Source organism: Myotis davidii, unplaced genomic scaffold (genome assembly GCF_000327345.1).
Source record: "Myotis davidii unplaced genomic scaffold, ASM32734v1 scaffold1437, whole genome shotgun sequence".
NCBI classification, from domain to species: domain Eukaryota; kingdom Metazoa; phylum Chordata; class Mammalia; order Chiroptera; family Vespertilionidae; genus Myotis; species Myotis davidii.
Window position 1 is genome coordinate 678,274 of NW_006288601.1, and position 22,813 is coordinate 701,086.

At 42.3% G+C, this 22,813-nt stretch overlaps 1 protein-coding gene across 1 annotated transcript in view; it reads right to left on the minus strand.

The window, feature by feature from the left end:
• WWP2 (WW domain containing E3 ubiquitin protein ligase 2) overlaps nucleotides 1-22,813 on the minus strand; it is a 111,879-nt gene that overhangs the window by 37,609 nt on the left and 51,457 nt on the right. The window contains exons 7-8 of the mRNA XM_006760341.2: nucleotides 14,120-14,247; nucleotides 3,352-3,562 (exon numbers count right to left, since the gene is read on the minus strand). Of these exons, the coding sequence (XP_006760404.2) occupies nucleotides 3,352-3,562; nucleotides 14,120-14,247 (339 nt within the window). The remainder of the gene's footprint in view (nucleotides 1-3,351; nucleotides 3,563-14,119; nucleotides 14,248-22,813) is intronic.

The following is a 22,813-nucleotide window of genomic DNA, read 5'->3' on the forward strand; positions in this document are numbered from 1 at the left end:
AGAGAGGAGACACTCCCCAGGACCTCTCAGTGTACGAGGACCCCTAGTGACAGGGAAGAACATCCTGACCCTGTGAGAGGCACACAGGTAAACCCAAAGCCAGTCAACCCAGTGAATGATGGATGCCTTGAGCTCTTGTTCTTGGGGGGAAAATGCAATACTCCTGTCCCAGTTGCTATTTATTTGAGGTATCGAAGAAGCAGAAAACATTGAAATTTACTCATTACAAATATGTCCTAGGGACGTACTTTGTGCCGGGCTCCCGGACATCATGGCGTTTACAGCCCAGCAGGGCAGAGGGACGCGAAACAAGCAATTACACGTGTGAGCAGAGTTACAGTACTCAGGGCAGTTTGACCTTGTCTACCAGGGGTCGAGGGAGAACTTCCAGAGGAAGGGTTAGTTCTGAAGATGGTGCTGAGGCCTGAAAATGGAAAGGAATTAATGGACAAAGTAGTGAAGAAGGTTTTGGAAACAGCAACCAGCATGGCAGAGGGTCCCAAATGCAGAGAAAGAGCGGAACATTTGTCAAACTGACGTAAGTTATGGCTGAAGCTTGGAGAGCAAAGCAGAGGGTCTTCCAGGGGTGGCTTCAGGGCTGGGTGGGGCCTACGTGCAGGGCTTTTTAGGCCTTATTAAGTATTAGAGAATGTATCCCTCAAGACAGCAATTTTCAGCCCTTTCCATCTCATGGCACACATAAACTAATTACTAAAATTCTGCGGCACACCCAAAAAATGTTTTTGCCAATCTGACAGAACAGAAAATAAGTATAATTTTGATTCATTCACACCAGATAGCTATTGTTGTGTTGGCTGTTGTCGTTTTTTAATGACAATCTAAGAGAAAAGAGGTCAGTGCCCCTGACTAAATAGTCAGGTATTGCATGTTTTAAAAATTCTTCCCTGGCCAAGTAGCTCAGTTGGTTGGAGTGTCGTTCAGATACACCAGCATTGGGGGTTAGCTCCCTGGTCAGGGCACATGCAAGAATCAACCAATGAATGCATACATACTAGTACGCAGAACAGCGAATTGATGGTTTTCTCTCTCTCCCTTCCTGTCTCTCTAAAACTAGTAAAATTAATAGATTAATTAAATTAAAAAATAAAACTATGAAAATAGTTTTGAATATCGCCACTTTAGGACAATAGGAAGCCAATGCAGCATTCTAGGTGGTGAAATGTCAGACTCAGAGTTGTATTTAAAAAGGTTAAAACTGGTCCTCTGACTCCTGAAGCCATGATACCAGGAATAAAGGAACAGTCCATCTCGTCTGGATTTCCTAACCGTGTAAACAGGGCGATATTCCCTGGTGGGGTCGGCAGGTCTCTGAATTGCAAGGGTCTCTGGCTTGTACGAAGCAGAGAACAGAAAGCCTGCCAGGCTCACTGCCGAGCACGCAGCAGCGCTGGTGGCGGCCTCCAGGGGGGCAGCTCAGGATCCAGGCTCCCCCATGTCTCAGGGATGGGCACCTTAGGATGGAAAACTGGGTCCCAACACCCTTCTGTGGACCGGCACATGTGTTAAAAGTAGGCAACAGCCTCCCCAGACCCACACACAGGCTTCGTCATGTTCTAAACACTCTAAGATGCCGTCCAAAGTCGGCCTCAGAGAAGTGCAGCAGCCTCTGGCAGGGTAAGGGAGGAGAATCGCTTCCCTGGGCCACTCCATCCGCCAAACTTAGAATAAAGAGCGTTTTCAGAGCCTGGAGTTTTCCAGCTGCCTGGAAACAGGAAGAGCCCAATCCCAGAGAACAGTAACCCTCACACACGCCCTACATAAAGACACGTTGAGCCATTAGCCCTAATTGCCTGTGACTGACACAGGAGTGAGGCCGGCCTTCCAGGCATTTGCTCAGCGGAAAGAAAACAAACAGCTCACAGGGGACACAGGCGGCGCCATTTTCTCTCCTTTCTGCCAAAATGATTCTGCTCTGTTCCCCCCAAATTGTACACAGATTTGAAATTATAAACCAAATGAAGGTCTTTGGAGTAGTCCTTACCACATACAAAAGAGAAAAGAAATCTCAGTAGGGAGGAATTGGACACAGCAATTGGTTATTAATCTTTTCATGAAATCAAAAGCTTCACCAAAAAACTTTTCAGAGCCACTTCTCAATACCCCCAATTCACTCCAGGCTTGAGGTATTAAGAACTATTTGCAATACTTTTCATTTGCTCAGCATACTTTATGATGAAATATGAGTTAGGCAGTGTGCCAAATAGTAAGGATACAATATGCACGTGGTAAAAAATCGCATATGCTGCACATTTAGGATTGTCGTTTTAACAACTGGGTTTTCTAAAGTAGCTTAAAAACAACACACCATATTATGCACCAAGCAAGGGACCCAACCTTTCCCTTTTCCTTGTGAGTTACAGGGCTCAGAGGACCCACCACCACCACCAGCAGCAGCAGCAGCAGCCAGACCACGGTGACTGTGGTGACATGGACATGGGTGTCCACAGAGCCAAATTGATAACCAGGATGGACAGGGGGACCACAGACAGGCTGGCCCTGCTATGACTGGTAGCCCTAAGATAAGCCTTCATTTCCCAGTTCAAAACTATTCATGGTTCTTTCACAACCACTTCAAAAATATTCACCAGGTGCAATGCCCACCAGTGGGTGAGTGCTTCCCTCACGCCGTCTTATTTGAGTCTCTTAACTTCCTAGGGAGATACCCATGATTATTATCTCCACCTCACCACGACAGTAAGCCACTCAGACAAGGTCAAATAGGGTCAAGTGGGGATTCAAACCCAGATCTATTTGACTTTGAGTCTCTGCTTTTGTCTCCACTCACTATGGAACTAAACTTGAACTTCCTTTTGGTTTACTGGGGCCACCTTCTTAGCATTCAAGGTGTTTCCCATCAGATTTAATTCTGAACTAAAGGATGGCAAGGAAACTAGTAGCCCATGTTAATATCGGCACCAGTTACGGGAATGACATCCAGTAATATTCAGAGCCTACCGTCCTCCACAGGCCGTTAAGATAGAAGTTAAGAGAAACGCTGTTTTCTAGGCAGGATGCAGGCGAACACCGCTCAGTGATTTTGGAAGGCAAAATAAACTTCTTGTTCTATAAAAGCCACATTCTTGGGATCAAGCTGTTCATTTCCAGTCACAGTATAAGGTAGCATTGATTCTGCCCCAGTTGATTTAGATTCTCTTTAAGATTTACGTAGAATAAGCAGTTCTTCCACACCTCCCTCGGTCCTCAGCACAGCAGCCTCCCAGAGACTCCTAGCCACGAGGTACTAAATAACCTTGTTGTTTCTGCCCTGGTGAAGGGGCCTCAGTCTTTGGAGGGTTGGAAAGTGCTGCTGAGGGACAGAAGGCTACTCACCCAGCAGGCAGAGCATCGGGGGCCGGGACAGCCGGGAGGACCTGCTGTGTGCCCGACGTGCTGGGCTCCTCTCCTTCAGCTGGCGTGGCCGGAGCAGGGACAGACCCTGCAGTGGGGTTTGGGGTAACACTCGATGCTGCAGCAGGTGGGGATGTCACACCAACAACAGAAGGTTCTTCGGGATCAGTAGCTGCAGCAGGTTCATCATTCACTAAAAATACAGAAATCATATTTTAGAGATCAACTAAGACTTGTGTTCCCATTGATGAGGTTTTTCCCTTAATGAACACAATGTGACCATGCACGTATCCAGTGACATCAAAAATTTTTACAGATCATAACTTAGGAAATTAAGGCAAGTCAGTAATGGCCTGCCAGAAGGAAAGTGGGAGATTGGTCTGAAATAAATAGGCAATTAAACACTACCTGTTATAGAAGTTTATTAAATTTTTCTAACATGCCATGGTTACACTTGCTGAAATAAAAGAATAGCAGGAAAAATAAAGATAATGGGGAAGTGTACTGGTGCTAAATGGAGTAAGGCCGAGTTTATAGGGTCATATGCCTTTGTTTAAACTTGTCATTTGTCTGCCTTCCTTCAAAAAGCTCCCCACACACTAAGAGGTGGAAAACTTATAATAACGTGCTTGTTCTTTTAAAGAGTCACAATCTAAGTAGGGAGCAAGGATTACTATTCTAGATAAAAAGGATGGGGCTCCTAAGACATAGGACTTGTCTCCAAGGTAACGAGAGACAAGGAGACAATGACACAAGCTGTTCCCGAGTCTCCTTATTTCTCCATGTGTTCCTTTCTCTGATGGTCACCCATGCTCACAGGACCCCAGGGCACTCTCACTCAAACAGGATCAAAAAGGTTTTGAAGAATCATAACTCTTTGAACATGAGTAAGCCATATGCAGAGAATTTTCTACATGTGAGAGTGCAGCTGTGTGCATTTATACTAGAATTTTGTAGGAAAATGCCTTAGTTGTTTGTTGTTTAGCCTCCTTTTCCTAATTCAGAAATTCTTTTTGCAGTTTCTTTAACAAATGGCTGCCCAGCCTCTTCTCGAACATTTCTCCTGATGGGCGGCTCACTGCAGTCTTTCCGCGGCTGAACATGTCCCTGCCGGAAAGTTTTTTCTCAGTTAAGCTGAAGTTCATTAGCTGGTTTCAGTCCCCAAACCCAGGCAACACGAAATATGTACCCGACACTGCTTCTCAATCACCTTCTCTTTCCCAGTAGAAAGGCTACTATCCCTTTAATATTTCTAGGCCTCCCTCTTCTTACCACCTGGCTTCCCTCTTGTGGAGACCTTTTTCTACTGCCTCTCCTAAGTTATGATATCGGGAACCGAACATAATAAATCAGATACCATCAGGCCAGTGGAGTCAGATTTCCAATATAAGTGCTATTAGGTAACATTTACAGGCAGTGTGCAAAAGCATTTTGAATTCTCTCAGTTAAGCCTCACCCACAATCCCATGAGTCGGGGACAATTAACATCCCCTCACGTTACAGTTGAGGAAACTGAGGCCCAAAGAGATTAAATAACCTGCCAAGGCCACAGGGCACCCCCACTGTCTGCTTCCAGAGGCTGAACCACTCACTCATTACCACCCACTTGCCCTCTCTGGACATCCTCTAATGCCACGCAAGGTTGTAATAATGCTGGAGCAACCCCATGACCCTATTGGCTGACATGAGACTGGAGGTCAGCTGAAACAAAAATTTGTTTGCATGATGTGATGCCAAGCTAGACCGTGACAAATGGATGAGAGCCTAGGAACCAACTACGATTAATCTATTTGCTTTCTCCCTAGGAAATGATACATGGTCTGGCACACAGACTGAATTAGTTGTCTAATAAATAACTACATCTTGTGCAACTGATGTTTCCCCAACATAAATGCAAGAATTTATGTTTCTGTTCCATCTCAGCTAAGTTAGTAAAACACAACAGATGGCAATTCTCTTTATGCAAATCTATACATCTTACTCATTTCCAATCAAAAAACCATCATGATATTTCTAAGAACTAAATAAATTTGTTCTAAAAATTGTAAGGATAACTAAATACAGAAGAATATCAATGAAAATTCTAAAGACTAAGTTTTATGTGTATATGTAATGGGGTGAGGGGTCGTTCTCTAAAGTATTAACACATATTATAAAGCTACAACACTTAAAACAATGTAGCACTGATATATGAATAGACAGATGTCAATTAAATAAATAAGAGAGTTCAGACACAATTAAATACACATTGGAATTTAGTATATGTCAACCGTGGCATTTTAAATTACAGGCTATTCAATTAACAGTGCTGTGACAACTGGGTATACTGAACAAAAACTGAGTTTCAGTCCTATCTACTTTTTACATCAAAATAAATTCCAGATGGATCAGAGATTTTGACACAAAAAAATGAAACTACAGAAGAAATAAAAAAAACAGAGGAGAATATTTTTATAATCTCACAGTGAAAAGGATTTTTAAAATATTACACAAAAGATAGAAGTCACAAAAGACTGATGATTAAAATGTTTTAAAAATCTAAATGGGGAAAAAAACACCAGAAGCAAAATTAAAAGCAAAAGAAAAATAACAAGTAGGAAATATTATTATCAATTCAAATTATACACCAATGGCTAATTTCCTTGATATGAAAAGAACCTCTACAAATCAGAGACACTTCACAGTTAAGGAAATACAAATTACCCTTAAACATCTGAAAAGATGGTGAATCTCAATTATGAGACAAGAAATGTAATTTAAGACTATAATGAAATACCAAAAATATTTAACCACACACTTATCAGAGTATAAAAAAAAATGCATTTTTGCCCTGGCTGGTTTGGCTCAGTGGATAGAGCATCGGCCTGCGGACTGAAGGGTCCCAAGTTCGATTCTGGCCAAGGGCACATGCCTGGGTTGCGTGCTCGATTCCCAGTAGGGAGCATGCAGGAGGCAGCCGATCAGTGATTCTCTCTCATCATTGATATTTATGACTCTCCCTCCCTCTCTGAAATCAATAAAAATATATATTTTTTAAATGCACTTTAACATACTGCTAGTAGGAGTAGAAATTGCTAGAACCGCTATGGAACACAGTTGAGCAATACAAAAAATGTAAATGCAATCATTAAAAGGTGGGGGAAAATGAAGGTAGGTGTGATGAAGAGAGGTGGCAGATAAAATTAAAACTGTCACGAATAATTAATAGCTGAAGCTGGGTGATGAGTTCATTAGAGCACTCTTTGCTTCTATGCATGTTCAATGTTTGTGTACAGGAGACCCATGATGTCTGGTTGTCTCTCTGTTGCAATGTCAGCAGCCACTGATGATAATTGCCTAACTCCATTAATATAGACTGCAAAACACTAATATACTAATTCTACCATCCCTATAGAGAGAAAGTTTGCCTTATCAACTATTTGGCTTTCTTGAGGTTCAGATTGTAAAGAAAAGGCAGGAAAAAAATGCTTGAGTCTTTCCTTTTATTTAGCCAGTTTTCAGAATAATGAACTGATTTCCTCACATCCTCCAAAAATGAACAATGACATTTTGACTGGAAACATTGAGGGGAACACTCTGTAGAGTATATGATTGTCTAACCAGTTGGCTGTACACCTGAAGCTAATACAAAAACAATATTGAATGTAAACTGTAATTGAAAAATAAAAATTTTAGAAATAAATTGTAAAAAAACAAAAAAAAGAATTTTTTTTTAAAAAAAATCACTATGAGTTCTTGGATTTAAACATATTTAAACTGTTTCAATCCATTGTGATTACTGTTCTTACTGAAACTAAAATTGTCCCCATCTTTGGCTGTGGTTAGCCGAAGAGGGAAGGGGCAAAGCTCAGGTTGGCTTGGAGTTCTATGGAAAAACTTCTCGGATAATGATTAAGTGGGAAAGTGCAGACAGCATATATATTATTGAAGAAGATACATGTATATGCTTGTATATTCAAAAAGTATCTTGGAAAGAATCACAACGGTGACTGCTTCTGGAGAGGGAACTAGAGGCTGGAGGACTAGAATAGGAAGGAGACTTTCTTTACACAGTTTAAGCTTTTATACTTTTAAGCTGTTGATAAACTACATATACTGCCTATTAAAATAACGATGATGAAACTACTGACCAGGAAAAGGACAAAAGCAGAGCCCCATGACAGCCCATGGGAAAGACCCTCCAATCAACACTGCTGTTCATGCAGCTGCAAATGTCGGTAAGTCTGCCTTTCACTCACTGGAGTAGCTCATCTGTTTAAGAGTTTTGTGCTGCACCTCGAGTTAGATTTGTAAATAGAACAGGAAAGTCGGATATTCTAGCACTGACAAGCTTGCTGTGTCCGTATTTATACTATCCTGCTCTTAGAACATGAGAGCTTGAAAGAACCCCATCACAGCTTATAGTCAGAAAAAACTAAAGTTCAGATAATTAAATTAGTGGCCTAGAGTCACCTAACAAGCCATGATGTGGATCGTCAAGACACAAACTTAACAATTTCATCAGGCCCTAGAGAATCACTGTATTTTACATTTTAGCTCTATTCAGTATAGCCAATACTCCCTTATTAATCCTAATTGCTGGATGTATGCGGATGTATACAACTTATGTTTCCCAAAAGATGGTACCCTTCTTGAGAATGCAGGCAGATTCATTTTTCTTTGTTTTTCATGACTTCCACTCTGTACTTCCTATGTTCTTGCTTACACATCGTTGCTCAGCTCAGCCCTCCTCCCTGAATGCCCTCCCCACCACTTCAACCCAAACTGATCCCCTTTGCAGGACCCCCGCACCTGTGGTCTCAGCTAAGCCACCCAGCCCCTGTGACACCTGCTGTGTTGGTTGGCCCTTGGCTGATGGTGTCTTTTCTGCTTCTAGTCCTGAAACAGATCATCAGGAAGACACCTACTTTTCTGCTTCTTTACACTGCCCATAGTTCTTATCAAAATGGCATTCAATCGGTGTTTGCTCAATAAATACTCGTTCAATAAACCTAATAATCTAGCAAATGATATCTGAAATAAAACCATCTCACATCTATATAACATTACTATTTATAAAGGAGGTTCTTTTTTAAAGTTTTTAACTTTCGAATAGTTTTTAGATTTAGAGAAAAGCTACAAAGATAGTATGCCCTTCACCCAGTTTCCCCTAAGTACTACCTTATTTAACCACAGCACATTTGTCAAAGCTAAAAAATTAACATCAGTACATTACTATTAACTGAACTCCAGACTTTATTTGGATTTTGTCAGCCTTTCCACTAATGTCCTTTTACTACTCCAAGATCCAGTCCAGGATCCTGTGTTGCTTTTAGCAAGTTCACTTTCATTACCTCATTTATCCTCCTAATAGCCTCATGAAGATGATGTTGTTATTCCCATTTTACTGAAGACAAAACTGAGGCTCACAGAGGTACCATTCAGAGTGGTGCCATGCAGCCAGCAAGTAGCTGTACCAGAACTCAAACCCAGAACACCATGAAGTAAAAACAATGGAAGGGGGTAAGGAAAGAGAAATGAAATGACTTAGATGACTTTCTTGTATAGGAAGAAAAGCTGGGTACCAAGATGAGAGGGTAAATGGGGTAAGTAGGTAAAATAGCAGTTGAAAGGCCTCTGGTTTGTGCAATGATGGGTATTTCACAAGGTTCCCTCTGTGGTGTTGGTTAAATATTCTAACTTCATGAATCAAATATTCATTCAGGGCTAAGACTCTATTATGCTAGTCACAGTTACTCAAAAAGAGATCAGGAATTGGAAGTTCTTTTTCTTAATCCTAGACACACTGCCAACTCACTGTGTGTTCCAAAATCTTTAGGTGCGTGTGATGTAGCACAGTCTTTTCAGGCCCCCAACTTGGGCAAGAGGAAGGCGCTTGCCAACAATGAAAGCTTTTTAAATTGAAGATCAGCCTGTAACATATACTCCACAATAAAGCAGTCAATATTTCTCACCCGTGAATATAAGAAATGCACCTCCAGTATAACTGATCACTCGGCTCTTCACAAGAGCAACCAAAACTAGACTCAACCAAAACAATTCGATGGAAAAAAAGAAAGAAAAAGAGCTTAAAATGAACAGCACCATTCCATGTTACCTAATGGGAACGTTTAATCCTTCCTGGCCAATATATAGATTCATGACATTTCCATTTCTATTCCACCACGCTTCTAAGAATTCAAAGTCTGAATTTGTTTTGAAAATGTATTACTGTCAAAGAATATCATGGAGAAAAAATAACAAGGCAAAACTATCCCTTCCCGACATTAGAAAAACATACTATAACACATCAATAATCAAAATCACATGACACTGGCTCCAAACTGGAAATAAAGTAAATGGAATGTGTAAAGAGTCCAGAAGTGAATTCTCACTGCATATAAGCATGTGGTAAGTGATAAACACTAAGAAAAACCACAATGAGAAAAGAAAAACATTTAATTAATATTAATAGGAAAATAGGACCCTGATATGGAAAAAATTAATTTAACCCAGTCCTCATTATACTTATATATGTATAGATACAGATACACCACTATAAATTCCAGTGGGATAGTTCTTTTTTAACATAACATCATGAAAAAAAGTAAAACAGAATAAAGTATTTATTCCCTCTATAGACAAAAGAGAATCTTTTCTCTTGAGGCAAAAAGTAAAACTGAAAATATTAAAAACACTCATACATAATGATTTTTTAAACTTTTAACTTTTTCTACAAAAGCCACAAAAAATGAGATCAAAGACAAAGTAATGATACAGGGGGAAACGTATCACCATAAAGATAACATAAAACTTGTACCTAGATACTTTACACCCATTAGGATGGCTATTATCAAAAAATGGGGGGGGGCGGTGGACAAGTATTGGGAAGGTGGAACCCTGGAACCCTCATTCATCGCTGGTGGGATGTAAAATGGTGCAGCTGCTCTGGAAAACAGTCTGAGGGCTCCTCGAAAAGTTAAACCAAGAATTACCATATGGCCCATCAACTCTGTTCATAGGTGTGCAGCCACAAGAACTGAAAGCCTGGATCAAGCAGGTTCTGTGCACCCATGTCACAGCAGCACTGCTCACAACAGCCAAGAGGTGGACACCATCCAAACGTCCATCAACAGGTGAATGGATAAATAAAAGGGAACAATTCTGATACATGCTTCAACATGGGTGAATCTTGAAAACATTATGCTAAGTGAAATACACCATAGACAAAAGGACAAATCATTCCACTTATAACATGGGGCACCTAAAATAAGCAAATTCATAGAGACATAGTGGAATAGAGGTTGGCTGGGGCGGCGGGTGGGAGGAGAGGAGAATGTTAGTGTTTAAAGGGTACAAAGTTTCAGTATGGAATGATGGAAAAGTTCTGGAAATAAATAGTGATGTAGCTGCACAACACTGTGAATGTACTTTGTGCCACTGAGTTGTACACTCAAAAATGGTTTAAATGGTAAATTTTATGTTACACATATTTTTATCACAATTTGTAAAAAGAAACTTGAACGAAGGATATATAAATAAACTTCCAAATCTCCAAAGGATAATCAAACACTATGAAAAAGTCACACAAATAGAAAAGAAACAGCCAAGCAACTAATAACAAGAAATGCAAGAAGGTTAAACAATGAGGGAGCACTTAATACGTCTTAGCAAATAGATAAAGCAGTGTTTAGTACAAGGTTGTAGGAAAAAATAAACCTCGCACACCACTTGAGGAAAATTTTACACTGCCCTGTGATATATGACTGCTTCAAACCTTTCAGAAGGCAATCTGATAATATACATTAATCTCATCTTAAAAATTCATATCCTTTGACTCAAGAACTTCATTCAAAAAGAAACAAAGCTGTGTGCGAAGATGTCTACATCAGGATTTGGTTTTACAATGGGGAAATACACTAGGATTGAGGAATGGTTAAAGGAAGTATGGTGTATTAACTGTGAAATAGTAGGAGGTCACTAAAAAGGGGTCAACGAAGAGACCACAAATACATAGGAGCATGTATAAAAAAAATAACCAAGTGAAATCTATCCATGCTGCATAATTATAGCCATATGAAATTATTTATGAAGATAAAAACTAATGTTGATTGACAGCTTACTGCATTCCCGGGCACCATACTAGACACTCTACATATTTTATGTAATTTGTTTCTATAACAACCTTATGAGATATATGAATCTTGTCCTAATTTTATTAATGAGAAAACTAAGGCCCTGAAAGTCCCTGGGCTCTATGCACATACCACACATGAGGGATCAGAATCTGAGCGCAGCCCGTGTGACCCCCACACCTATGTGCATGGAAATCACATTGAAGAGAGGAGTGAGAGATGTCATTTTTTTGAATAAAGTTTTCAATAAAAGAAGAAAAAATAAATCACTTCACAGGAGTCTCAATGAAGTGCTATACCATTAGTCTATTTCTCAATTCCACCACTTTTAAAACTTAGGAATATTATATTTATACAGACAGGCTGCCACTCACTTTCATTTTATAAAAAAATGGTTACTTTACAGTTGTGACAACACAAAAATACCACCTGGAACTCAGCTCCATTTCTGCCCCAAATGTCTTTTTCATGCATAACTGCCGGGCACAGCCAGAAGGGCTTGCTAAATAAACCTCGGGTGTCTGTGGAAACATTTCCTGGCGGCACGGCTCCCGACCACCACCACTTTGGAACTGCTCCTCTCAGTTCTAAGAGCAACGTGTTGATGGATGGAGCATTCATATCCTCAAAAACCCTTCTGCTCTGGTGCTGCCAAAGAGGGGGGCTTCTGCCTGCTCCCCAGAGGGAAGGTGAGGTCTTTCTGCACCCCTTGGGCAGACATGAAAGAGCCTACAAAGTCAAGGCTGGCTGGGAGGCAAAGGTGGGCTGTCTTCACAGCAGGAAGGAGAGAGGAGAGAGACAGAAGCCAAGACCTTCGTCTTTGAACAGGCAGAAATCCCTTAAATGCAGCAACTGTCCTCCGCAGATGGGTTCTGGGAACAGTTTGGGAATTCAGATGCACCACCATGAAACATTTCCAAGGGGTTACGGATCTTTGGCTTTCTGGGGACATGGCTGGCACCTGCCTCGTCTGCTGAAACATAATATTCCTGGAGATAAGGGCAATATGCAAAGTTACCTAAAAATAAATGTCAGGGAAATACAGATCTGTTAAACATCAGATGGACTCAAAGACCATCACCACATAAAGCCAACTCACCAAGAGCTTTCATAGGAAAAGCAGCGGTGGCTAAGGGAAACCAGTAACCCCCGAAGAACAAAGTGGTTGGAGTCACAGCCAAGGCCTCCAGGAAACAACTGGTTCCAAGGAGCCGGTTTCCCTGGCCCACTCCCACCAGCGCCTCGTTTTTCTAAGGGAAACATGCATACTGGCGCTCACAGAGATGCACACAATTTTCTGCAACACGGCCCCCGGCCACCACCTCGCCATCCCCTTCACACAGGTGGCAACATCCACACTATGACTGAATGGTTCCAGTACTCGGACGTGGGGTTGGCACGGGAGCGCCAGGCAGGCTGAGCCAGCGCCTCCAGCTCATCCTTGTCCTCAGGGCTCAGGGTGAGCTAGTTAGCTCAATTCCTTCAGGCAGGTCCCCAACTCCAGAGAGAAAGTCAGGCCCCCACACATGCAGTGAGCTATGCAGGACACGGGCCACTCCACCCACAGTCCATGGCAGGCAACCGTATAACTGAGCACCATGAGCCATCAGAGGGGCACAGCAGCCCTCAAATGGTGCTGCCAGAGAACCGGGTCATGAAAAAGTAACCCAAGCCGATTTCTCCTACTCAAGTCTGTCACACAAAGGGCCATGACAACGCTCATGTGGAGAAGCTATGCTGCTCTGGACCTCCTGTCCTTCATGTCGTCACAAGCACCTACAAAATTATTGCAGGTGTCACTTACCAATTTAAACACCTATAGTTTATGGAAGCAACAGCCACATGCCCCTTCCCAGCTGCCCCAAGTTAAGACAAATGACCAAATGACCAGCAGTCACTAAAAATCTGACAATTTTCAAGACGCTTAGAAAAATGAAGGGTTGTGTTTTGTTTGCCTTTTTCCATTTCAATCCAACACTGACCTGATGAGACAGAAGGAAAGCATGACGAAAAGTGAATTGTTTTGAAATAGGCCCTTCCCTTCCCACTTATAAGGAAGCAGAGCGAGCCAAGTGCAGAGACGGTCTATGTGGACGTGGAAGGGCTGTCTATTTGCAAGTGGCACAAACTCTCAGTGAAACAGCCACAGAATCCCCCCCTCCCCCCAGTAGCAGTGTGGCTTTGCCCCTGGTCAGCCTCCCAACCTCAACAGTGCTGCCATTTTCTCTAACTCAGCTCCTAGCAACAATACTCAGTTTCCTTTCTCCCTAAGTCTGATCATTTCCTTAAATGAAGGACAGAAAAAAATGTGTCATGTAGAAGTAAGATATCCTCTCCCAATGAAATCCAATGTTGATAAGAAACGAATACAAAAATCAATATTTTTTATTTCTGTGCAAAGAAATATTTTAGAAGAGTCCTATGGAGACTAACCTTACCTGTACAGAGTATGCCAGAGATAAAGGAAGACGGGTCAATGGAAAGGCTGATGGATTCAAATTCATCTTAGTATTGGAGTCTTCTCTCAGCCCCCGCCCCCCCCCCACATTTTGACATAGACAGAACCCCGACTCCACGTGAGAACAGGTTAGAGGCCACTGACTCAGTCCGGGCTGGCATTCTGGGCTGTCACTCACCTGTGCCATTGGCCAAGCCACTGTGGCTTGGGTTCTTGACGGGCTGGCGGTGCCGGCTGTTAGTACCAGGACTTCGCTCGTCGGTTGCTGTGGTTGTTCTGGCTGAACCACTTGAATGTCTGTGCGTCCTGGGGGTTCAAAGTATAAAGCAGACAGATGTAAGTTACTGTGGGGAAAAAAGAAGGTATCCCACCTAAGTCACCGTATTCCCTCTCTCGCTATTTATTGGAAGTAAGACCTTCAATAGCCCCTGTAGTCTTTGACTCAACAGATGCTGGCTTCAAACAGAGAGACCCAGGTAAGCCTCCTTCTTGGTAAAAGCCCAGAGGCAACTTTGGGTAAACTTTTCCACTTGAAGTAAACAAATCCAGAGTGAATTGCTCCCACATCTGAAATAACTGGCAAAATTTCCTGTGACCATCACATTATTTTCATTGGGCTCGAATGTAAGAAATAAACAAGAATCACTAGACCACTGGACAGGGTACGGATGACACATTTTTCCTGTTAGGCAGAGCCCAAAATTTATCCAAATCCATTTTCTCTTTAGTTAAAAAGACGCTTCCTTTCGGAACAGAAGTCAAGGGACATTAGACAGCTTAGCCAATGCATATGTTGACGTGTTTTATCTAGAAAAGATGACTCCACAGTCCATCCAAGTAAAAGATACAATGCAGAAAGGGATCTGCATCACAAGGAAAATGGGGGATCTAACAGAGAACCTGTCTGACATCTTCAGAGAACACAAGGCAGCAGGCAGTATGTGTTCTCACATGCCTGTTGTAACTTGACTTCATTCACTCGGTGAAAATGGCTAAGTCTCCTTGCCCTTCAGTTTGGCAGTTTTATCAAAGGAGATTATTCTATTACTTAGTCATTATATAATACTTTACAACAGTGAGATGATTTAAATAGTATCCAGTGAGGAAAAGACCACCCTCTCCAGGCAGAGGAACCAAAGTCCAGAGAACAATCTAGTCCACGTAACATGGGACAGAGAACACTATCAACAATAAAAGTACTAACGATGACTATGGAAGTATATACTATGCATTGAGCTGCAACCTTGTATTCCAGGTACCTATGGTGTGCTGCACACTTTACAAACATTATCTCATTTAACATGGCAACCCGAGAAGTAGCTTACTATTATAATGCCCATTTTGCAGATAAGAAAACAGACATAGAAAAGTCCAACAGAAAGTTAGCAACTGAGAAAACACTCATATTCAGGTCCTTGAAGGTCAACAGCCCATGCTCTTTGGTTGCCGCCTGGGGTGGGAGGTCTGGACTTTAGCTGAGTCCCTGCCTGGTGGTTCTTTCACTCGTCACTTAGCCCATGGTGAGATGAAGAGCTCTAACAGAAAGCTCCTCACACAGAGAGGTGCGGTGCCCATCAAACACCTCTGCTGGTCATTCTCCAGCCCTGTTGGGTGGAACAAGCCTGCAGCACAACTAACTAGAACAGCGGTTCTCAACCTGTGGGTTGCGACCCCTTTGGGGGTCGAACAACCCTCTTTCACAGGGGTCGCCTAAGACCATCGAAAACACATATATAATTACATATTGTTTTTGTGATTAATCACTATGCTTTAATTATGTTCAATTTGTAACAATGAAATTGGGGGTCACCACAACATGAGGAACTATACTAAAGGGTCGCAGCATTAGGAAGGTTGAGAACCACTGAACTAGCAGGTTCCTAGAATTGTCTCAACTGACTAACTTCTGTAGCACAAGAAACGAATTTTTCCAATAAGATGGGCATAAGCCAATATGTTAACTGATTATCTTTGGGTGTTGAAAATATGGATGTCTTCAGCTTTTCCTTCTGTGTTTTTCTAAAATTTTCTAGCTTTCTTCATTGAGCTTGTTGTATACTTTTGAACAAGGAAGAAAACACAATTTTTAAAAAAGAAAAAAAAGGTTTTTCTTGGGCCCACACAACCAAGGAAAACACCAAGAAGCCTAGCCAACCCTGGAGTCCGTCTTACCTGAAGACTGCGTGGCAGTTAAAATGGGTAGAGAGGGCACAACTGAGCTATGGAAATAAAGACTTAATTTGGACTCTCTTTTTCCATCTTATTTTTCCCTGAGCTAATTTCATAAATCAAAAGCTGTCAACCACACCTCAGTCAAGAAAAATATTTCAAAGTCCCCACTTCATGGGAAGAAATGTTAGTATTGAGCATTTTACCACAACTCCTCATCGAAAGCAGAATGGGTGCAGACAAGTTCCAAAGGGAAATTCAGGCTTTAGCCACTGGTGAATGTGTGTCTATGTGTTGAGGGCAGAGAGCTTGAGAGAGATAAAGTTGGTTAATGGAAGGTTTATTTCAGCCAAGAATCCCCTTAAAAGGACAAAAAAGCCTCTCTAGTTGGTCCTCCCAGCCCACAGCGGAGGGCTGTGTCCCTCAAGGAGCAGCATGCCATGTGGGCAGCATGGAAAAATGCAACATCAGTCCCATCACACACACACACAGGCTCTGACAAGCCCGTGATTACGTCCAGTTGCCAGGCCCCTTGTCCCTCGGTAGAGCAGCTCGGCATGACAACAGAGTGGGTTCCGTTACTCTCCTGGCTCCTCCCTCCCTTCCCCGAAGGGGCATGCGGTCAGAGTCGAGAGAGAATACTTTCAGAAATGTTTAACCACTAATGATAGCAGCTTACCCTGAATGACAGGCTGGAGCAGAGCCGGGATTAGCCCATAAACCAGGGGCAGCTGGGACCACTTTGCATGAGAGCTGCCGCCTCCCTGCCTGTGGCCCACGGCCACCCCTGCTCCCCTCACCAAACACACACACACACACACACACACTCTCTCTCTCTCTCTCTCTCTCTCTCTCTCTTCTTTTGCCCTAAATCTGGAGCTTCCACTTTTTCCTCTTGAAGTACCTTTAAAATGAGACTCTCAGAAGGAAGAGTAGGCCTCAATGTTTGAAGAAAATCTTCTCTTCAGCAGTTTCCTCTGTTGGAGGACTCGCTCAGCTCTTAAACGTTGGGATTGGGTCATGATTAAAAGCTGGCCCAAATGCTGAAACCGCACACCATAAGCCAAAATAGTATCAGGACAAAAGCGGGGCGATGGGGTGGGGATGAGCTGGGCTCCACCACAGACAGCCTGGCTTCAGCCCTGCCAGTGACTTCAACCTTGGCCTGATCTCTACCGTTTGGGGGCTGGGGGAGAGGGAGGAAGTTATGCCACCCTAGGGCAGTCAGGAGAAGGTGAAACAGTGAAACCCCACAAATGGTTTCAAGTCACCTAGTTACAGACATTCAGCTCTCTTTGCAGCATGCCCTTCTCAATGCTGGTGTATCTTCCCTTAAGTTCCTCCCCCGGAAACTGAGGTCTCCCTAAGGAACGCCAATCAAGGCCAAGGCCCTAGGAGTCTCTCTCCAAGCTCCTGAAAGTGGATCTGATGCAGGTAAGGTCCCCAGGACCGGGCTCTGGGCTGTCCCTTGACATGCAAGTTTTGACATTCACAGTGTTGGCCTCAGTCCTCAGCTGACCCTGACAGCAACAGCCTTGGATACCCGGGACATCTTGTGTTGTCCTTTATAAAGTCCATTGAATTCCATTCTATCATCATTTTCGGAGCACTAGGCCCTAATCTAGGTCTAGCAACAAAACTGAAACGGTCCCTGACCTCAAGGAGCTTACGTCTTAGTGGAAATGCAGTGATTTATAATTTTGCTCAGACACAAATTTGCATCACACCCTTCATGCTGGGGTGTGGGAGGGGGCCACCTGCTAGCCAGTGAACCTGGATGACAACCTGGGACTGTCATCCCAGTGCAGCTTTGTTGACCACTGTCACATATGCAATACTTTATGAGGAGTAATTCAACAAACAAATTTTCTTTGTTTATTTCTTAAAAAGGAAGCCAGCCCTACCATTGGTGATGTAAGTGAAGATGAAGAGCCCAAAAAAGTGATGGCTTACAAGCCAGACACAAAATATTTGGCTAAGTTAAAAAGTGAAATTCAAAATTTGGTGGTGACTCTAGAAACACTTAATAAATATAAGGATTCTTCAAAGACTGGGGACGCATCTCTCCCAAACGTCAAGAATTCATGGCTGGCCCTAGCTGGTTTGGCTCAGTGGATAGAGCGTCAGGCGATAGACTGAAGGGTTTCAGGTTCAATTCCGGTAAAGGGCACATCCCCAGTAGGGAGTGTGCAGGAGGCAGCCGATCAATGATTCTCATCATTTATGTTTCTATCTCTCTCTCCCTCTCCCTTCCTCTCTGAAATCAATCAATAAATAAATAAATAAAATAAAAACCCACCCATTGGGTAAAAAAAAAAAAGAATTCATGGTTGACCAGATACCTGGTGACAAGCACATTTTTCTATCTTGGGAAATGAGGCCCAGGATAGAAAAGGGAGTTTCTTTGACCTCAATTCAGCCATGTTCGTCTTTGAGCTCAGCAAAAGAGAAGTTTCAGGGTATAACAAATAATAGTGGGTTTTCCTCCACTTAAAAAAAAAAAGATGCATACGTTAAAATTGCCCAATAAACTTAACGCTCTTATCACATTCCAAAGCAGGGGTACTTGCCTGGATGCTGGATGACTAGACCCAAGAGGAAGGCTCCCATCCTCCACCGAGGCCTCGTAACTGGGCATTGTCTTTTAATAGCAGCATGGAAACAAAACTGAGTGAGGCTGGGCCAGTTTCCAGCAAGACAGAACCAGTAAAAAACAGGCACTTAAAATAGAAGCATGGTGAAGAAATGGGAAGCGGTGATGGGAAAAGAAACGGTTTCCACCATTCAGAGAGGCATCAATAAGCAAACCTACTCTCATGTACACCCTCCTCAATTCTGCCTCCTCATTCAAATGTGGATTAGAAGGAAAAAAAAAATAGGGAGGGGGGGATAAAAAGGAGAGATGAAAAGGGAAAGGCGCAATTCTGAGTTAAAATGGGACCATTCTAGTTATTCCAAGGGTAATTTACGGCTCCATTCCACACCCTACCTCTAGCTGCCAGCCTCAGAAATGACAGGAAAGGTAAAAATAAAACTGCTGCCAAGTCCGTTCTCCATTACAGAAAGACAAATGATTGACTTCTGCCCAACCTGGAGTACAGAGCAATTTTATCAAAGGTGGCAGCTTTATGGGACTAAAATTTTCATCTTAAGAAAGAATATACAATAAAATTGCACTCACCTAACATGATCTCACTCATTAGATCCAGAGACACAGAAGCATCGAACAGATTGTCAAACCTCAGAGGGAAGGTAGGGGCGGGTGGGAAGGGAGGAGAAGAGATCAACCAAAGGACTTGTATGCATGCATATAAGCAAAACCAATGGATACAGAAAGTAGGGGGATGAGGGCATGTGCTGGGGGGTGGGAGTGGCTGGGAGAGGTCAATAGGGGGAAAGGAGACATATGTAATACTTTAAACAATAAATAATTTAGATTTTAAAAAATTTTAAAATTGCACTCATCTAATCTAATTCCAGGCTGCATGCTGAGCTTAACTGTAAAGAATGCTCAAATTTTGTTTTGGAATCTAGAATTAAAGTTACTTTTACTATTCACATTCATTATGGTATTATATACTAGTAAGCATCTAGTCTATGAAAAATTAAACTTGAGCACAAAATAAAGATAAATTAAAAGTCACATTAATAAACGGAAGGATAGCCCTAGTGAAAATGATAAAATGCCACACACTTGCTTATGTTAAGTTTATATGGCAGAGTTGACTTCAAGAAAGGAGATCATCCAGGCAAGACTAATCTAATTGCGTGATCTCTTACAAGCAGAGTGCCTTCTCCAACAGATGTCAGATGTGCAGGGCAGAAGAGAAAATCAGACAAATTTGAAGTGTGAGGGAGATTTGACACACTCTTGCTGGCTTGAAAATTGGGGGTACACATGAAATAAAATGTGGGTGGCCTTAAGGAGCTGATAGAGGCCCTGAATGACAGCCAGTCGGACATGGGACCTCAGTCCTACAACCACAAGTAACTGACTGAATTCAGCCAATGACCTAAATGAGCTTTGAAGCAAATTCTTCCTTAGAGTTTCCAGATAGGCATGCAGCCCTGCCATCACCTTGATTTTGGCCTTGTGAGACCCTGAGTAGACAATCCGGCTGGCCATACAGTGCCAGACATCTGACCTACAGAACTATGAGCTTATAAATGGTGTTGTTTTAAGCCCTAAGTTTGTGATGGTTTGTTACACAACAATAGAAAACTAATATTTCTTTTCAATACAAATAAATGTCCATTTTCACAGAAGATATTAATTCTCAAAAATATATTAGGTAATAGCCTCAGCCTAAATTCTTGCTAATCACCCTACCTCACTCTAGTTAGAGGGCCTTACTATACAGTTATGGCACTGCCCTAGATAATCGGTGCTCATCTCACAGGGACAGTTCTGTGACCCAAATGTCCTTTATGAGACACATTTTTAAGATTCAACAATCACTTGGGAATTGGAACAACTAACCATGAGTGAGATATTACAGTTTTTAGAGGGTAACATTCTTTTCTGGTAGAGTTCAGGTACATGAACTTTACACATTCTTTTTCCAAACAAGATGTAGTTACATGGCAATTTATCTCTAATTCCAATGTTTACCTTAAAAGTTGCACAGATTTGAAAAGAATCTATATAATAAAAGTCTAAATGACCATTACAGCGGGACGACCAGTGGCTATGATGCGCACTGACTACCAGGGGCAGACGCTCAATGCAGGAGCTGCCCTCTGGTGATCAGTGCACTCCCACAGGGGGTGCGGCTGCTCAGCCAGAAGCCAGGCTCACGGCTGGTGAGCGCAGTGGCCGTGGCAGGAGCCTCTCCTGCCTCTGCAGCAGCGCTAAGGAGCAAAGAGCCAAGCGGTAAGGAGCCTGCCCTAAGGAGCAGGGAGCTGAGCGGTAAGGAGTAAGCAGGTAGGTGGTAAGGAGCGAGGGATCCCAGATTGCAAGAGGGATGTCCAACTGCAAGAGGGCGTAGGCCAGGCTGAGGGATTCCCCCCGACCCCAGTGCATGAATTTTCTGCACTGGGCCTCCAGTAGTCTATGAAAAGAGTGCCATATGGAAATATCAATCATGAAGGAAAAAAACAGATGAAACAGGAGAGACTGAGCAGGCAGTGGGAACCCACCATGTTCTTGGCAGTTAGGCTAAGCCTTGGAAGGCACAAGGCAGTCCTGATAAAAAGTCTTCCTACATCCTGTGCCCCTGAAACCATCGCTTCTCAAGAGTAGGGGTGCCAAGGAATGTAAACCAGTAGCAAGACCCACCCTAACGTTCTGGCAAACCAGGAGCAGAAACACAAGACTCTTTCACCTCAACAAATATTTATTGAACAGCTGCTACGTGCAGCAAGGAACTAATCTGGCCCTGCTGGGGACACGAAGATGAATAAGGCAAGGCACCTTAGACATCATGTTTGAGGATTCAGCACCACTACCCCTGTACCCTTGCAAAAAAAAAAGTAAATGGAAAAATGCAGAAGTAACTCCTCAATTCCTTATTCTTTTCTAAGTGTAAACAAAATGGTATAATTTAATTTAAAATAAAGCTTTTTTAAAACTTTTTTTAAAGGCAAAAATTTTAAGGTAAAATTAAAAACACACACAACTAATCTCCCAACCTGGTCCTAATCTCCCCTTCTTCACAAAATAACAATTATTCACACCATATCCTACTCTAGGTTTTCACTAATATCATTTAACATTTTTGTCATTTTGTCTTTTAAAAAATTGTACCAACAAAGACCATATTGTAAGCTCGCAAAGTAGACCTAGCACACAGACGTGCTATAAAATTCAGAGGAAAGCCAAACAGAAAACCTTCAGACAAGGTTTTTCTTGTGGACAATTCTTGTTCTCTTTACACCGGTAGATGCAGAATTTTACACTCCATTATCAAATATTCAGCGAGCCAAAGAAACTTTCAAGTCATCAAGACAGAGAGAAGGCAGGCCAAACACAGACTTAATATAAAAAGTTAGTCTAGAGATGTGAAACAAAGAACACAAGACAGGAATGAAAAGGCAAGAGCATGAAAACAACTCCAAAGATGTAAAAAATCACAAAAAACAATGGAAAAATATCCTCAGGTGAGAATTAACAAAACAACCACCAAAAAAAGCAAAAATCACAAGAAACATACATGGGCTAACAGTGACAGTGTAAAGATAGAAGTTATCATACTGGTTTCTTAAAAATCCAGTTAAGGCAAGCCGGCGTGGCTCAGTGGTTGAGCATCAACCTATGAACCAGGAGGTTGCGGTTGGATTCCCGGTCAGGGCACATGCCTGGGTTGCAGGCTCAATCCCAGTGTGGGGCGTGCAGGAGGCAGCCAATCAATGACTGTCTCTCACTGATGTTTCTATCTCTCTCCCTCTTCCTTCCTCTCTGAAATCAATAAAAATATATTTTTAAAAAGGAAGCAAAACTATTTCTATAGAAGCTTACCCTGTGGGAGCACAATGACCACTGGAGGGCAACTCCTGCATTGAGCGTCTGCCTCCTGGTGGTCATTGTGCGTCATAGCAACCAGTCATTCCTGGTCGTTCTGCTGTTAGGGTCACTTTGCATATTACCCTTTTATTATATAGGATATATTTTTATCCAGTTAAATGCTTTTGTAAGCAACACCATCTAAAATATAAGTACCAAAAAGGTTAAAACTAAATGGATGGGGGGGGGGGGGGGAATATG